The sequence below is a fragment of the Microtus pennsylvanicus genome, chromosome 13, assembly GCF_037038515.1.
Source record: "Microtus pennsylvanicus isolate mMicPen1 chromosome 13, mMicPen1.hap1, whole genome shotgun sequence".
Taxonomy (NCBI): Eukaryota; Metazoa; Chordata; class Mammalia; order Rodentia; family Cricetidae; genus Microtus; species Microtus pennsylvanicus.
In genome coordinates this window covers 59,749,000-59,767,921 of record NC_134591.1, presented here as the reverse complement: position 1 = coordinate 59,767,921, position 18,922 = coordinate 59,749,000, and the positions used below count along the sequence as shown (strand labels likewise).

At 48.5% G+C, this 18,922-nt stretch overlaps 1 protein-coding gene across 1 annotated transcript in view; it reads left to right on the top strand.

Moving 5' to 3' along the window:
- The window catches only part of C13H1orf94 (chromosome 13 C1orf94 homolog), a 42,002-nt gene extending 23,666 nt beyond the window's left edge, over positions 1-18,336 (top strand). The window contains exons 3-7 of the mRNA XM_075946202.1: positions 2,238-2,498; positions 3,784-3,962; positions 9,083-9,160; positions 12,836-13,032; positions 18,072-18,336. Coding sequence (XP_075802317.1) covers positions 2,238-2,498; positions 3,784-3,962; positions 9,083-9,160; positions 12,836-13,032; positions 18,072-18,147 — 791 coding nt within the window. The 3' untranslated portion in view covers positions 18,148-18,336. The remainder of the gene's footprint in view (positions 1-2,237; positions 2,499-3,783; positions 3,963-9,082; positions 9,161-12,835; positions 13,033-18,071) is intronic.
- The last annotated feature ends 586 nt before the right edge of the window (positions 18,337-18,922 follow it).

Genomic DNA, 18,922 nt, shown 5'->3' with positions numbered 1-18,922 from the left:
GAGCAGCACAGAGCCATCGCCCTGTACATGGGCTTCTTAGCCACACTCTGTGGAGACACTCGGAGTCAGCCAGTCTGAGGAAAGAGTGCAGGGCAGAGGGCAAAACCCACTTTCTGCTTCTAACAGAGAAATGCCTTAATAATAATGGTAATATATGTGAGTATATGTATATATTATATAGTATATAATATAATTTATGTGTACACACATTTATAAAGCTATCTCTCTAGTTCTTGGTCCCAGGAACCCCTCAAATATTCAGCCCATAGATGCTCAAGAGCCTTATACATAATGTCATACAACCTCTGCACCCCCTGCTACACATTGTAAACCATCTGTAGATTACTGATGCTGCCTAAGCTAATGTAAATGCTGTGTAAACGGTGATTACAGCCTCTTGTTTAGGGAATGAGCAAGAAATTCAGTGTGTTTTCAGTAAGAATGCAATTCTTACTTAGAATGTTTTGCATCCACTGTTACACAGACACACACACTCCATTCATGATAACATTGAGGGGAATGTGGATGAGAGCTCCGTGGAGGTGTTACAGTGTCCTTCTGCAGGGGATGGGTGCTCGGTGTGTTTGCGGTGAGACCTGAGTCTGGCACCCATCGAGTCCCTTCTGTATAAAGTCATTTATAATGACTAACTTTGTCCCTTCCATGTTTCCTGGTAGTTGTCTGTGGTTTCCCAGGCCTGTGACGCATTCCTGTTGACCCCGAATGAGAATCTTACTAAACCTTCTTTCCTTCCTGGTTGAAGGATCTTCTTAGACAGACGAGATCCCAGTCAGTGTCTTCTCCCATTTTGTCTCTTTGTCACCTCATGGTGCCCATCTGCCTTGTCCTAGAGCTATTTTTGGGCACATCTCCCTCTTCCTTGCGTGAGCTCCTGCAGGGCAGCCTGGCTCTGACTCATCACTTTGTCCCCAGTACTCGGGGCAAGGCCTGGTTCTGATGGGACAGCTGAATCGCCTGTGAGAATCACGGCAGAGGTGAAGTTCATGATGAGGGCCTAAGCAGCATGGCTCCACTGTGTGTCCTGTAGGGATGTGCGTCTCTTTACCTAGGCCATGTGTTCCCTCATTGCTAAACCATGTCCAAGCTACCTCATGTCCTTAGCCTGGCCCTACAGATGGAAAGAAGGAAGGGGGGACGTGGTAGGAGAAGGAAGAAAAGAAGGGAGGGAGGAAGGGAAGAATGAAAATGAATGGCAGGCATAGTGGTGCACATCTTTAATCTCAGCACTCAGAAGGCATGCATAGTGGTACACATCTTTAGTCTCAGCACTCAAGGGGCAGAGACAAGTAGATCGCTGGGACCTTAAGGCCCCAGTCTACATAGTGAGTTTGAGGTCAACCAGGGCTACACAATGAGGCCCTGTCTAAGAAAGAAAAAGAAAAAAGGAAAGAAAAAGACATGTGTAGATGGATAGATGAATATGGATAGACAATTGGATAGATGCTAGATGGATAGATGATGGATGGACAGCTAGGCAGATGAACAGATAAATGAATAAATGGGTAAGTGACTGGCTGAATAAACCAATGAACAGATGAATGGACTGGTGACTGGGAAGATGGATGGATAGACAGGTAAATGGACCAACAGGCAGATGGATGGGTGGACAAATGGATGGATGGATGGATGGACGGATGGAAGGATGGACAGGTAGATGGGTGGATGGACATATGGATGGGTGGACAGATGGATGGATGGATGGATGGATGGATGGATGGATGGATGGATAGATGGATGGATGGACGGATGGAAGGATGGACAGGTAGATGGGTGGATGGACATATGGATGGGTGGACAGATGGGTGGATGGATGGATGGATGGATAGATGGATGGATGGACGGATGGAAGGATGGACAGGTAGATGGGTGGATGGACATATGGATGGGTGGACAGATGGATGGATGGATGGATGGATGGATGGATGGATGGATGGATGGACAGACGGATGGATAGATGGATGAGTATGTGGGCGAATGGATCAATGGTCAGATGGATGAGGAGACAGGTGACTGAAGAGGGCCTGTATAAGACAGAAAGGTCAGAATGGGCAGCAAGCAGAGCAGACTTCAGCATGAACCTGAGGTTGAACCTGACTGAGACACACACAGTCCCTGTTATGAGCTGGACCTCAGTATGAGATATGGGCTACAAAAAATTAATCTACAAGACATATTTGCTTCCCAGAGGCTTTGACTCGGTTTCCCTCTTTCTGTAGAACGAACCCCTGGCACCAAAGAGCTGAACAAAGGTCGAGAGAGCCTCTTTCTCAGCCAATGGCCCCAGAGTCGGAAGGACAGTTGTGGTGAGGAGGGTCACAGTGACTCGATGGGCACCATCTCCATGACCCTGCCAACCAAGAAGCCAGTGTGGCCGGCTGAGAAGAATCTGCTTTATGAATTCTTTGGGGCCACCAAGAACCCCAGTGGGCAGCTGAGGCTTCGAGGCAAAATGGATATGGATGGGCTGGATCTGAAGTGTAAGTGGGCCTTCCCTGGGTGGGTACCTAGAAACCATCATAAGTCCAGGCAGGGTACCCGGAAACCATCATAAGTCCTGGGTGGGTACCCAGACACCATCATAAGTCCAGGCAGGGTACCCAGAAACCATCATAAGTCCAGGTAGGCTACCTCATTCTGTCCACAGGCAAGTCACTCTTTACTCTCGGGTGTCAGGATTTTTAACTCTGTAAAATGGAGGAAATGATTTTCTCCCAGCATCCCCTAAGGGAATCCAATTGCTAGAGGAGTGTAATTGGTTTTCAGAGATCCCACGGGCACAAACAATAACTGATGTGTGGTCCACAGTCCCAACCTGAGATTTATTACAGCTTCTCAGTGTGCCCAGGCCACAGAGAAACCCGTGCTTTGTATTCTTTCCATGTTAAGATTATCCAGGGCCTGACTTGTCTTCCTCCCCTTTACCTCACTACGATTGCTTCGGTCATGAAGTCAAAACCCCTTTCCAAACACAAACAGATTAACATAAAAGGATGCTGCGGAGGGGCATGTTTCTGGTTCCGTTGTCCATGGATGTCTCTGTAGAAGAGAAAAATCACTAACAATTAAACATAACCTCATGCTTTAGAACTCAGTATTGTTAGCCCACACTGAACTACCTCATGTTTCTGAATACTCAGGAGAACACTGAGAGCTGGGGAGATGGCTCAGTGGTTAAAAGGGAGCTGACTGCTCTTCCAAAGGACCGGAGTTCAGTCCCCAGAACCCACTTTGGATGACTTACAAACTTCAGGAGTTCTGACACCTGCCCTCTTTACACACACCTGACCCACACATATACATAAAGAAAAATAAAGATTAATTTTTAAAACATCTAGGAAACTATTCCCATATAGAGACAACAACCTGTACAGAGTTTCTAGCGTTGCTCAGTATCCAACTCTGGTTGGGGTAGATTTAATCATTTAGAGGGAGACCCTTTGCAACAGCTTTGCGCTTGCTTGCATAAGGCTGGAATTTGGTTCTGCAAGCAGGTGAAACCCAGCCTTAGCCACGTGATTTATTGCATCCCCTGCTCACCAGCCTCATTTACCAGTGAGTGATAGAAAAGCCATTCCCTCCAAATGAGCAAGCGGTGCACTAATGATGGTTTCCCGGAGCTAGAAAGCTCCTGAACCTGGACGGACCCTCCTGGCTCTTAAAGGATGTGACACGGAGAGTTTGCATCCCTGGGTAGCTACCGTGCAGCCTCCCCCTGCTGCAGGCACTGAGCTGCCTCCCCCCCACCCCCGCTGTGACTTGCAGTTAACCCACCGACACTGGCACCAGTGCCTGACAAGAACATTAAGTATGCCGGGAATGTGTTCGCCCCACGCTTCACCGCCGCCTTGACCTCGACCACCCTGAACCAGCCTCTCTGGCTCAATCTGAACTGTCCACCTCCACCAGTGTTCTCCAGCCACTCTGCCTTCCCGCAGTATCAGGTAAGCAGGTGGCTCTGGCTCCACAAAGGAGCCTGCTGTGCCAAGGGCCTTGGGACTCCCCTCTGATGCCATCCCTAACCAGAGATCACTTGAGAACGAGAGAAGACACTGTCAATCTGTGAACCTCTGCTGTATGTCCATTGTAATTGCACCGACTCACCACTTGGCACGCGCACTCATGCACACACACGCACACACTTATATGCTCACGCACATGCATACCTTACATGTACACGTGACCCTGTCTGGATGGGGGTTAGAAGTGCCACACAAAGGGAGAATGAAGAACTTGTAGCCAGGTTTGAAATTTTACTCACGGAGCTTATTATGCAGGGAAAATGTAGTTTCTTCATTTTGTCCGTTTAACTTAATATCCCTTAAGAGCCGTGGCCCACTTGGTAGAAGGAAGAAAGAATCAAATAAACGTCCACTCTCGTTTAAGCCTTTGTCCGATCCAATAACTTAACAGTCCCCTTAGGTAGTGCTCCGTGTTTTCAGGAGAGGCGCTCAGCATCAAAGATTTTCCCAGCTTAGGCTCCCATCCCTGGCTCTTTTCCACGGGGGCTCAGCCCTGCCAATCCAAGGCTTTGGCCATTTGCTGACCTGGCCCTGTCTGGAAAGGGAAACTGGAGGAGAAATTGGGGTCACTCTTAACTTGTCTTCCATCACATCCCTTCTACATGGAGCCAGTGCCTTTTCTTTGTTCACACCAGAGCAAGAAGTATTTGATGACTTAGACATCCTACGTAGGTGGGGAGCCTCTCTACTCTAGGGGCTCCCTCAGCTGATGCCCCTTCGTCTCCCTCTCAAAAAGCTTAGCAAAGGACCTGTCTCTGTTTTGTTTTCAACCATTTCAGGAAGCAGGAGTCCCCACCTCTCCCTCCCTCTACAGGTACAAAACGCCTTGCACTTCAGGACGAGGTGGAGATCATCCAGGGGCAATTGCAGGGCATCATCCTCCCATTAGTAAGGACATCCTCACATAGGCTCGAGAGAAGCATCCGGGTCATTAATTCATGACTTTGTTCACTGGCGTTCTCAGCCCCTTGCAATTTGGGGCTTGCCTAATCCCCGTTCATTTATTCACCTACTCATTGGTCGGCTCATTCTTATTTATTTATTCAGTTTTTTTGAGTAATCTTAAAGACTCCTGCTCTGTGGTTACTTTAGACTGAGCACTGCACCAGGTGAGGGCACTCAAAGGTGAAGAGACTTGGAGTCCAGTGTAAGTTCAGGAGCAAATCAAAGGCCAGGGGGGATACACTTGACCTCCAAACCAGAGACAACTGCATGCATGCTTTCCCACGGTGGGAAGTCACTCTCGCTGATTGCATGTACCGAGCGCAGTGTCAGGCTGCGCTGCTGTGCTCCACTGACTTGGCTTTCCGAGCGAGTAAGGCTTCGATATATTTTTCTGAGCATCAAATCTGTTCTGTGTCTTCAGAGACACTGACGTTAATATTGGTTAATATTGTAGGGCTGACTGTGACTTTCCTACAGAAGGAGGGAAACTGAGTCAGCGACTCTGGATGGCAAATGAGTAGAGAGTACTTTCTTGTTGATCACATGGTGTATTTTTCTGTAACACACACTGAAAGTTCAGCTCAGTTTAGTGTCTCAGACAGCTGTATTCCCAGGCACATTCTGCATTCTCTAACTGCTGCTCATTCTGGCCTTTCTGCTTTATGTATCCATCTCTCCGTCCACTTGACTACTCATCCATATTCCCATCCATTCATTCACATACTATTCCTCTACTTACTTATCCTTACCCATCCATCCATCCATCCATCCATCCATCCACCTATTCATCCATCCATCTACTTATTCATCTATCCATCCATCCATCCATCCATCCATCCATCCATCCATCCATCTACCCACCCATCCATCAACCCATCAATTTACCCATCCAACCATCCATCCATCCATCCATCCATCCATCCATCCACCCACCCATCCATCAACCCATCCATTCACCCATCCAACCATCCATCCATCAACCCATGTATCCATCTATCTATCTATCTATCCATCCATCCATCCATCCATCCATCCATCCATCCATCCACTTCTGCAAAGAAGTAATGCCCTGGCCTGGCTAGGAGGACCTACTAGATTTTGTGAGAAAGTTCAGGCAGTCAGTGGGTCCAACCAAAGATGGCCATGAAGGAGCTGACCCTCCTAGATGGTGGCTAAAGACAGCATCTCCGCCTTCTTGTGGTGTCTCAGAATCTCCTAGTGCTCGCTTTGAGCCAACTGATCAGGAGGCCTGATAGAGCAGAGAGAAGGCAGATCTGGAAGCCAGAAGATGGGTGAGAGGGCCCTGCAGCATCTTCACTGTGTGGCCTTGGGCAAGTGCCTTGACTGCCCCAGTTTGTAAGAGAGCCGGGCTTATCATAATTACAGCAGCCGCAGAAACTGATTTGGTTGTAAGGATTAATTGAGCCCCAGCACAGGGAAGGACTCTTAAAATCTCCAGGGTGACACAGATGTTCATTGCATTAATATGCAGCTCCAAGAAAAGAGGGTCAGGGAGTTCAGTAGATCTTGAGGGGGCAGAGAGAACAGGGGACTAGTCTATCACAGTCTGTTCCACACAGGGCCTAAGGAATAAAGATGAGGCCCCAAATCCAATTTACTCAGAACTCCATGGTGGAGAGACTCAGAGATAGGAAGACAAGGTCCCTAACACGGAGGAGCACGAGCATCTTCAGATGAAGACGGGAAGCCATGTGGGGAAAGGCCATGGCCTCAAGCGAAGAGGAGTCAACGCTTATTGGCCCTTACTTGCTCACGGTCTTACAAAGCTGCAATTCTAATAACCGCAGGCATCTCTAGAGCCAGACAGTCTTTCTCATACTAATGAACGGGGCAATGTCTTTTACAAGGAGGGAGCAGGGCTGGCCAGCTGTGTGCCCTCCAGTGGCCCCAGCGTGGCCTAGTGCAGAACAGGTGGTGTTGGTGGATGGCTGCTGGTGTTGGCAGTCCTAGAAGAAGGGGCAGTTAAGCTTGTGAGCAGAGTTCAAAGGAAACAAGCAGTTGAGGGGCCCTGAACAGCCTGACCAGAGGCCTGCAGCTCACCAAGGGCCTGGAATGAGCAAGGTCATCCCTTTGGGAAGACTTCTCGGACTACTTTCATTCCAGGCTGGGATGGGAGGGACCGGGCTAGGTCACAATGGGTGTGAGTGAGGCTTAACTGGTTGTAGAACTTCAACCAATAGGTCATGAGGGGTGGTGGGGGGGACTGGCTTCAGACCGGGACTGGTGGAAGTTGGATGGGCCAAGACAGGAAGGTCTCAAGTGTCAATGCTTAGTGACAGAGGAAGGGCAGGGCTCTTTGATAGGAAGTGTGAGTCTCAGAGACCTGGAAGCTGGAACAAGAGGAGCTGGGAGGCTTTTGAGGCAACTCCACATCATAGATCCTGGAGCCCTTCATGAGGAGCTAAGGGTATCATCAGGAGCATGGTGTCTACCATTGCCATTTTGGTGATTGACACAAACCAAGCTCAGAGCAGAAGTAACACTTTGGGATAAAGAATGCTCTGGAAATAGGTCCCAGACTAAGAGGTGCACTGATTTGAGCATCGTGCTAGGTGCAGCGTGTCCAGATGTTTAGCATCTCTCGGCCACATGGGATGATGATGAGTTGCCTCGAGCAACATGTTAAATCTAGGCATGTACAACCCATGGCCCATGGGTTGCAAGAGCAAGCATGCTTACTTTACATGGCATTTTGAAAAGTCATTGTCATCTGTGATGTCCTAGGATTAGTCTGTCAGGTTATAAAATAGTTGCAAAACAATCTTACAATAATGTTTTAAGTAAGCTTCCAATTTTATGTTAGACCGCATTCCTACCTCCTGGTTCCCATGTGGGAGCATGTAGCACTAGAGTTGGGCCCCCTTGTGATGTAGGTAACAACTGGGTGATCAGTTGGAGGGGCCATGGGTTGGCTCTGTTGGAGCGGTCATGGGTGGCCCATCCTCTGTCACGTTTCTGCTAGGTCTGTGAGTTTTGTATCTGTTTGGACACGTGGATATCCCAGGCTCCACCCTTGGGCTAAGCTGCTAGAGCTCCTAGAGGGAGGGGCCAGTGGGGGGGATGATGGACAGACCTAACATTTACAGAGTCCTTATTGTGTGCCCAGGTGCTTTCTCAGCTCTTTGTTGGCATTCCTTTATTTATCTTCCTGCTTACCGTCACCATGAGCAAAAGATACACACAGGCCCCTAGCAGAAACCCAAATGAGCATGCATGGGGGGGTTGTTGCACATCTGTACACAGAATCACAGCTGGCTAGACCCCAGCCCCTACACATGCACGTATACTTGAACATGGATTTTTCAATACTGGGGCCTGGAAGTATAGGACACCTCACATTTTAGGTGAAAGGTAGAATTGGCTTAGGGTAAAGTAGAAAAGGCCCATGGTGGCTGAGGAGACAGCTCGGTCCTTAAAGTGCCTTGCAAGCTTGAGGACCTGGGTTTGAGCCACCCAAATTCAAATAAAGAAAACTGGGCATGGTAAGACAGAGTTGCGATCCTAGTACCAGGGAGGCAGAGACAGGGATCTTTGGGACTTCCCAGCGGTCCACATAGTCTACTTGGTAAACCTCAGGTCCGTGAGAGACTCTTATCTTTAAAAAACAAAAACGAACAAGGTAGGCAGCCACTGAGACATGACACAGGAGGTTCACCTCTGGTCTCCACACCTATGTATGCAGATATTGGCAATGAGAATGTGGCCATTCCTATAAGCATCGCAGGCCTGGCCCCACACACTTCTGAAAATAAGGGAAAGAGAAGTAGAGTAGCTGTCTCAGAGACAGAGATCAGCCTCCGAAAGGCCGAAAGTCTTTGGCACTTCGAAAACACTCCTAAACATTCAATTAGGCTTCGAGGTCTATTGAAAGGGGCTTGTCAAGTGACCTGAGCTGTGCTGACCTCAGCTGGATCCAGTCAGCTCTAGGCAACGTCAAGAAGACAGCTGAGGGATGGGAGGAGGTCAACCTAGGATGTAGATCTAGGCCTGTGAGTGGGCTACTGAGCTCAGGCTGGGGACTCTGCTCAGGCTGGGGACTCTCACCTAGCACTGGGAACCTTTCTCTTTCTCCTTAGGGCCTGTACCCACAGCGGTCAGCAAGGATGCCCTACCAGCAACCCGTGCACCCCCCACTGGGGTGCTACTCCCGCCAGGTGAGTAGATACTTCCCCTTCTGTGCCTCGACTCCACAAACAAGGTCTTTCGGTCAGATAGCTATCTGCTCCTTCATCCTAGCCTAGCGGTCATCACCATGACTTTCTAGCCCATCACTGACTTAGCACACGGTGAAACCAGACATGTCTTAAAGGAGTTCTTATTGTGTGATAATGCCAGGCCTTTCCCGAAGACATCTACACTACTTTAACCTTCTCAACCACCTTATGAGGCATGCTATTGATGGGGAAACTGAGGGATAAAGAGATTAAACCAACACAGTAACACCTAAGTTTGGGTTTGCTGTGACAGCAATTAGCTTCAAAGACTCAGAGACTTTCCAGGAGTCTCTAGCTCTTGCCCACAAGCCTCTGGGTTGGCTGAACTGGGCTGTGGATCAGCATCAGGGGCTGTTCTCCTTGCTCTTTTGGGGTCCGAGCAGAAGATACAGGAGCTATTGCTTCTCTCTTATCGGGGGACAGAAGCATGTAAAGATAAAGGGAAACTCCCAGTCCTTCCAGAAGCCTCGGCTCTGGGCATGGAGATGGCCACACACTTTCAGCTGGACCAAACCCCACAGCTCTGCCCAGCATGTGTGTGACGTGAGTCATCCTCATGCTATGTGAGCTGGCTAGTTCCCAAACAAGACACTCGGTTTGGTTTGAAATTGAAATAAATAATGAATACCTTTTTAGTATAAGTAAATCTTAAATATTGCACGAGACATATTTATGTTAAAAATGCATTCACAGGTTATTTCCCATTTGGATTCAACTGGTGTCCTGTAGTTTTATTTGCTGAATGTGGCCGTATGAATTACACTGGTGCTTCAGGCACCATTGCCTCTTAGGTATTAACTAAAGAGCAGCCTTGGGTTCTTGGTCACCATCCTGGACACCTCTTGCACATAGATACACAAAAGTCCTGCAGTAGGCCGCAGAGATAGTGACAGACCTACATAGAGAGAAGCAGAGAGAAATAGGTGGCGGGCTGGGAAGATGGCTTAGTGTATAAAGTGCTTACTTTCCAGGCATGAGGAATAGAGTTTGAACCCCTAGGACCCATGTAAAGCTAGACTCAGTAGCATGAATCTGTAATCCCATTGTGCCTATGGCAAGATGGGGGTTGGAGACAAGAGAATCCCTGAAAACTCATGGATCAGCTAGTCTGATGTATATAGCACTGAACAGCAAGAGACCCTGCTTCAAAAGAAGGTGAAAGATGAGGACTGACACCCAAGATTGTCCTCTGACCTCCACGTGTGCACAGTGGTGTATGTACCTGCACTTACACACACACACACACACACATACACACACATACACACACACACATACGAGAAATACATGTAGTTACATACTCTCTAGCTGTTTGAGCTGGCATACCTGCTCACATACAGCTCACATATACTCATCAACAGACATGGAAACAGGCTCAGAGGTACTAGTGTTGGGGCAAAGATGAGATATGAGCATAATCATTTAGATTGGAAACAGAGTAGGCTGAAGACCAGTGTTCCTCGCTCCCAAGTGGACTTGCACCTCACACACAGGTCCATGGACAATCCACGTTTCACTTCCATCTTATTCTACCTTGGCCCCTCCCAGGAATTCCTGTCCTTTCTCTGAAAAACCTCTTCTCTGAGCTGGCATAATGCTGGTTTGTTCTGGAGGGTAGAGATGGGCCCTTCGGTGAAAACTAGCTTGGGCAGGACTCTTTCATTAGGAATGAGAGCCTTCCCTATCCTAACTGGGATGAGAGAGCCTGTCTCAGGATCCCAGTCACATCACCTCCACCTGCAAACAGTAACGCCCCCTCCTGGCTCAAAGAGTCTTTTTAGGCGATTATGAGTGTGTTTATATTTGAAGGATCTGTATAAAGCATGGCAGGAATTTTAAAGACAAAAGCCACTGCTGTTTATTGGTTTCCTTTGTATCTCTCATGCCGACGAACTAGTGGGACAGTTGTCTTTTCAGTGTTTTGGTACCCACACTCAGTATCGCTGGGCCCTGCATCCTTTCTTTGAGTGGTATGGCAAAGATTGGGGGAGGGGCTCAGCCTTCAGAGAGTGCACAGAATAGGAAGGCTGGAACAGAACCGGACTCTGGGCTCTCCCTGGGGGTTCTGGCTGTAATTTAGGACTGGAGACAATTTTATTTTACTTCTGGGAGCCTCAGCTTCCTTATCTCTCAAATGGAAGTAATGGGGACCTGTGTCATTTTCCTCTTTGTCATGATGAAGAACTGGCAAAGGCGACTGAAGGATGGGTCGTTCTTATTTCTCTGCCCAGTTGGAGAGTACAGCTCATCATGGCAAGAAGGCATGACTCAGGAGCATGAGGCCATTGGTCACAGTGCACCCACAGTTAGGAAGCGAGGAGAGATGAAGGCTGGTGTTCGAGTGATCTTAACCCCCTTTTTATCTGGTCTAAAACCTCAACCCCTAGGACTCAAATTGTCCACATTTAGGGTGGTTCTATCCTCAGTTAAACTTCTCTGGAAACACCCTCACAGCCCAGCCTAGGTGATTCTAAACTCCATGAAACTGACAATCAGGATAAGATCAGAGCGTCTTGTCTCACAGGGTTTGGAGCTGTAGTAACAGCGGTGAGGTGGAGGGTTTCCCACAGCCCGAGGGTTTCATACACACTTGACTAAGTGGCTTATTTTCCTTTATTTATTCATTTTGACCTTTTAGGTTTTGTTTTGTTTGGGGGACACGATTTCTCTGTGTAGCAGATCTTGCTGTCCTGAAACTTGTTCTGTAGAGACCAGGCTGACCCATTTGCCTCTGCCTACCTCCTGAGTGCTGGGATTAAAGGAATGAGCCACCACCACCCACCAAGTGGGTTTATCTTAGACATGAACATGCAGGGAGAGAGAAAGGGGGCCTTTGAGTACATGGCTTCTATGATGGAAATCCAGAAACTTTGCCAGCTCTGTCAGAAACTCCCTCAGCACTCAGGAGGATCCATGTAAGGAAAGGCCCGCCAGTAATGGGATGTGTTGTTCCTGATGAGTGCTCCCCATCATGCCATCAGATGCTTAGTGCTCCCCCTTCTTCCTGCTTCCTCCCTGGCCTCTCTTACTGCATCCACTGTGCTGTTTCAGAGCTGCAGAAATAGCAATGAATAAGATGGGTGATACCCTTGCTAGTTGGGGGAAAGAAAGGAGGAGCCCCAGTCCTCAGTGGGCATTTGCCCAGGTATCCGGCAGAAATCCCACTGAATTCCCATCTTTCCCTCAGGTTTTTGTTGCCCTGACTCCTTTTTAATATATATATATATATCCCAATGCTGCAGCCGCTAGCCATGTGCGGCCATTTACAGGAATCACAACTCAATAGCATCCAGACTTTAGCTCCTCATTCACCTCAGCTGGATTTCAAGCCCTTGACAACCATAGCCGACAGCTACACAGTGGTCTTCACAGCACAGACCTGTTCTTCCCTGACAGGGATTTCCACTGGGTGAGATTGTTTAGGGCTTACAGTCTGTTGAGGTCTGAAGGTAGAAGGCAATAGCACGAATCTCAGCAGGGCAATAGTGTATTAGGAGTTTGAGACTCAGATACATAAGGCAAGGAAGGCACACACAGATCGATAAGGTAGCAGCTGGGGTTAGGGTCAGGGCTGGGAGATGTTGATCTTGTCTCTCTCTTCTCTCTGCCCTGCAGGTGACACCGTACAACCCACAGCAGATGGGACAGCAAATTTTCCGCTCTTCCTACACACCCCTGATGAGCTATATCCCTTTCGTCCAGCCCAACTATCCATATCCTCAGAGGACGCCCCAGAAGCTGCCCGGCAACCCCCGAGATCCTACCCCAATGGCAGGAGATGGGCCTCCATACCTCTTTACCCAGGGATATGGGTGAGTCCTCAGCCATGGTGGGGGTGGGGAGCTGACCTGAATCCAGATGGCTGTCAGAGAAGGCAGGTGAGTGGGGTGGGCTTCATAGAGCCTTTCTGGGTATACATGCCCCATGGTGGTGGTGGTTATGGGGAGGGGGCATGTCTTTGTACCTGTGCCCAATGTCTCTGAGGACTTGGAGAAACACCTGTGGAGGTGAACCTGGGCCGGGATCTAGGAGGAGCCTTTGGAAGGTATTTTGCAGACTGCCACCTACAGGCTGGTTGTAGAACTGCAACTGTGTAATTACTTCACAGGGATGATTTGCAGAGAATGTGGTTAGCTAATCTCTATATGACTCCTATCCACTTCCTGGTGCATCTGGAGTCCTTGCCAGGCTAATCTTGCCGTATTAGCCTGGACTTCTGACAGGTCCTGGTGAAGGGTCCCCCACAGCTTAGCCACTGATGACCACCAATCAGTATAAAAGCCTGGCATTTCCTGGGTTTGTGCAAGGGGCTCAGCTGCAAACTACCAACACAAACGGGGCAATTAGGGTGAAAATTCATTTTGGATTATGCATGGTTTGGAGCTACACAGTTGTGTTTGCTTTAACACAATTAACAGGTAGCTACTCACTCCCACGAGTCAAAACCTCAGCTAGTATTGGTGACCCGAGGTGCCTTGCCACTGCTGTGGCCCTCAGAATCCTAGGTAGACCATGGGGCATGTGTGTCCCAGTTGGAAAAACTCAGGTTCTAGGTTAAGATCAAACTCTCTAGGGTGACATTGATTCCTGCCCTCCCCCACTCTGCCCAGCAGACACCCTTTGACCACCTGACCCGCTGCATAACCCCACAATCTTGCCCTTTGAATCTTGCATCTTTGCATCTCCCTTAATATCTTGTGAAAAGGGACTGATGTTTCAGAGAGGTTTGATAGCCGGATCTGTTCGTGGAAAACTGTGAGAAACAAAGACGGGCAGATTTCTGAACAGTCGGAACTCTCAGATCATTTACTTCCCCGGGGTGCTCAGGGAATGTTCAAGAGGTGGTCGATGGTGGTATTTGAATATGCTATCCATGACTTCTTTTTATGTCTTTCCTTTCTCCTCTACTTCCTCCTCTCTTTCTTCCCTCCCTCTTATTTTGTAGAGCACAGTATGGCGTGTAGAACCTCCACCACCATCATCCCGCACACTAGAAAGTACTGTGTTAATTCATGGAGTTAATGCGAGCCTAGCTTACAGGGAATTCATAGATAATAAGGCGTACTTATTTCATTCAAAAAACAAAGGGCTGGGGGCTAGAGACATGGCCCAGCTTATTGTTCTTGCAGAGGACCCAGGTTTGGTTCCCAGCACTGACAGTCTGACAGCTCACAATCACCTGGAACTCTAGTTCCAGGGGATCCAATGTTCTCTTCTAACCCCTGCAGGCACCCCTCCCCCCACATATGACATACGTAAATTGATGCAGACACACATACATACACATAAAGAAAAAGACTGAGGACTGGTGGGACTGGATGGTACATGCACTGGTCCAGGCCAGAGGCAGGACCTCTGATGGCAGAGGGGTATCCTAGTGAGTGCCTAGAGGAGGCCATCTAGGCAGGGAGAGTCAGGACCTGCAGTGGGAAGGGGCAAGGCAATCATTTAAATCCTCCCTTGAGCTCTTGATATTGAGGGGCCAGGAATTGAACCGAGATCTAACTCATGCTGGGCAAGTAACGTCAAGCCCTGATGGTACAAGGCAAACTAGAGGCTTGAGGACCGAGGTGTGTATGGTTCGAAGTAGTAGATTTGTCCCTGGAAAAGGTGGAAAATAGGATTGGAAAAGAAGGTTGGGATGGGATTATTAAAGGCTTTTGGCTGCTCGGCCTGGGGATCTAATAAAGGCTGTGCACATCAGAGTGAACACGCAGGCCTAGGGGAGAGAACAGGAGATGGGGTGTAGACAGGTGCCAGCCTGGATCTCTAAAGAGGATGATTTGTTCATTTTCCAAAAACAAGCAAACAGCTGGACAGTGGTGGCACATGCCTTTAATCCCAGCACTTAGGAGGCAGAGGCAGGCGGATCTCTGTGAATTTGAGGCCAGCTTGGTCTACAGAGCTAGTTCTAAGAGAGGCTCCAAAGCTACAGAGAAACTCTGTCTGAAAACAAAACAAAACAAAACAACAAAAACAAGCAAGCAAACAAACAAAAAGCTGATGGAAGGGGCTGGGAGATGGCTCATTTTGCATAGGAAGCTGGGCGTGGTGGTACACACTGTGATCCCAGTGCTGTGGAGGCAGAGACAGGTGGGTCCCTGGAGCTCACTGGCTAGCTCGCTTAGTCTGATTGGTGATCTATAGACCCAGTAAGAGAATCTCTAAAACCACGGTAAATAGCTCATGAAGAAAGACTCCCAAAGTTAACTTCTAGTCTCTATATGCTTGAACAGAAGCATGTACATGCGTCCATGCATACACACATGCATATGCACACATATAAATCTTTTTTATTAGTGGGTTTGTGGCACATGTCTGTAATCCTAACACTTGGGAAATGACTTAGGAAGATCTTGGGTTTGAAGCCAACCTGGGCTACATGGTGAGATCCTGTCTCAAACAAAACAAAATAAACTGGCTAGAGCTATTCCTGGGCCTGGCACTGTCCAAGGCAATGTGAACTGGAGTGAACAAGAAACAGAAAATGCTTTCTTCTCTTACAAATCTCACAGTCTGTGTTTGTTGGGGGTGTGTGTGTGTGTGCAGAGATAAGATGCAAACATGTCATCAGAGAGGCCCAAAGGAGGAGAAGGCTTCTTCTCTCCACTTCCTCTTCTCCTCCTCCTCTTCTCCTCCTTGTCCTCTTCCTCCTCCTCCCCTCCTCCTCTTCTCTTCCTCTTACTACTTCTCTTCTTCTGCCTTCTCATTCTTCTCTTCTTTTTTCCTCCTATTCCTTCCTTAAACAAGGTCTCACTATGCTGTTACCCTCCCTTCTCCTCCTCCTCTTCCTCTTCCTCCTCCTCCTCTTCCTCTTCTTCCTTCTCCTCCTCCTCCTCTTCCTCCTCCTCGTCCTCCTCTTCCTCCTCCTCTTCCTCCTCCTCTTCCTCCTCCTCTTCCTCCTCCTCCTCCTCCTCCTCCTCCTCCTCCTCCTCCTCCTCCTCCTCCTCCTCCTCCAGGAAGCATTCCTTGGTAGCTTTGGTCCGTATGCAATGCTTATCCTCCTGGCCCTCTATGTGCATGCAGTCTCCACCCTTGGTGATTTCACTGTTAGTGATCCACCCAGAGAAGCCGGGGCTGTGGAGCACAGTGATCGGATATGGGAGACAGTATGGCTGATTTGTTACTGATAGTTGTTGTTACTGTTTCCGCTTTTATTTTATAAATCAGATCAAAATCCAGGGCATCTTAGAATAACACCACTTCTTGCCTTCCAGTGCTGGGAATTAAACCCAGGACCTTCTACATGCTGGGCAAATACTCTGGCATGGAGGCACACCTCAGCCCCTGTTTTTGTGAGACAGGGTCTAGTGAGTCTGAACTGGCCTCAAATTTGTGATCTTCCTGTATCTGCCTCCCAAGTGCTGGGATAACAGGCACACACTGTGCTGCCATCGCTGTCAATCATTTATAATCCCGAATGTGTGTGTGTGTGTGTGTGTATATATATATACACATATACATATATATTCTCATTTCTCATTTTATGGATATATGTGTTTTGTCTTCATATATGTCTGCGCACCATAGGTGTGCAGTGCCTAAGAAGGTAGTAAGAAGGTGCCATATCCCCTGGGACTGAAGTTATAGATGGCTGCAAGCCGTCATGTAGGTGTGGAGAATCGAACATGGATCCTCTGGAAGAGCAACCAATGCTCTTAACTGCTGAGCCATCTCTCCACCCCCTTCAGTGTGGTTTTTAAAAGAAAAAAGAGATGTGTTTTCCATAGGCAATATGCCTGTGCCTGCAGGCCCTGGGTTGGGTGCTGAGCAGCCAGGTAACCGTTGCTGCTGTCCGGGAACTCGTTTTAGAGAGGATACGAAATCGTATCCAAATCTTGGCTGGCCCGTGGACTGATACAGCTAGGGAGCCACAGATGTAAGCAGCGGAGGCCATTAGACCCTCGCCCTGGTTTGTTTCCATCTCTCCTCCCTCCCCTAAGACACCCACTCTGTTGTCTCTCCATCTGATGGGAGAGCGAAGGTGACTGTCCTTCGTAATGCGCATCTGCCCAGCTGAAAAGTGCTTGAGAATGCCTGGATTAGACTAAATCCAGCTGTTTGCTCTGCTGCAGTTTGTATTAAGCTCTACTTCCATTCGACGGATGATAGGAGATGGGTGAGGGCATTGCAGTCAGATCCCAGAAGCTTGCGTCAGTCTCATCTGAAGAGGTTAGGGGCGGTCCATGGAGGAATTGACCTTTGAACTGTTTGAAGTATGCTGGTGAAGAAATCAGGGAGGCGTGTGGGTTTCTGTTCTTTGAAGCCGAGGCTCACCTCTCCCTTGCTTCCCTGAGAGTGGAGCAGCATGCCAGGCACTCACACAGTGGTCTTTCAGGGTTGCTCAGGCTGCTCTGAGGATTGTAGGGACAAAGGGGCTGTGTGGGGGGGGAGCAGCTCTGCGGGGCAGTTAGGCTGGAGCTAGCTGAACTCTGAGATCAGATGCCAGGATGCGCTGTGTTCTGCCAAGTTGTGAACTTCCTTAAAGTGTTTGCTCCTCTAAGACAGATAGGCACTCACAGGCCTAGAGGTGAGGTGCTCGGAATCGGGTCGCTTCATTCTTGGTGGCCCCTTTGTGGAGACAGCATGGACTCTAGACATGATCCATACGTGCCCTCAGCAGCTCCCTGCACCAACATAGAAAGGGACACAGCCCTTCATGGTCCTTTAACGCTGTCATTTGGAGTTTGAGTTGCCCAAAGCCAAAACCTTCTATGATGTTAAAGCCTTTACCCTCCACGCTCATCCCAGCTTTCCAACCTTTGACAGCCACAAAAGCACCAGATGAATTTTCCCCAGTCTCTCCAGGAACACCAGAGATTTCATCACTGCTTCTGTCTCCTCTCTCCAGGTTCAACTCGGCATCCAGAGCCCCCCTGATGAACAGCCCCTATTTTTCCTCCAGTGGGAATGGAATCCGCTTTTAGACTGCTTTCTCTCTCCCCACCTCTCTGTGCCCTTGGATCAGGGCTAAAGGTTCTGGATTTCTGGATTCTGCAAGAGCTTGGTGTGAAGTTTGGAAAGTCAAGGTTCCAACCAGGTGGCCGCCAGAAAACAGCAAGACCAGACTCATCTACTGACTAACACTTACCTGCATAGCCTCCCTCAGATAGCGCACACCGCAGACACACCCTCCTATTCGTAAGACCACACAGGCACCTGTGTTTAGCTAACATGACTGGTTTTTGTTTTTGTTGTTGTTGGTAAGATAGAAAGTAAGACTCTTAATTTAGAACGTTTATATTTTATGATAAAACTATGAGCTGCTTGAACATGCGTGTGCCTGTTCATTTATTTTGCTGTGATTTGTGAAAGCTGCTCACTGTCCTCCCATGAATCTCGGCATTTCTTTAGACACAGAGTGGGGTCTTGGGAGTGTTGCTATCTACATGTGGATCCTCAGGGGTCAAAATCCTGAGCACTTATCTCTTCTCTCTTGTGATTTACTTACTCTCCAACGTCCCAGATTCCACATCCCTACAATGGGCATTATACGAGGAATGTTCTCCCCTGTGGTCTGCCCCAGGTAGAAGTTTTACAGAAAGTCTCTCCTGGACACAGGATTGGCATAAGATACAATTTCAAAATGAATCTTAAGGCTCAATAAGACGGCTCGGCTAGTCAAGACCCTTGTTTCCAAGCGCAATGACCTGAGTTCGATCCCTGGGAACCAGCGAGGAAACAGAGAGAGCTGCTGCCTAG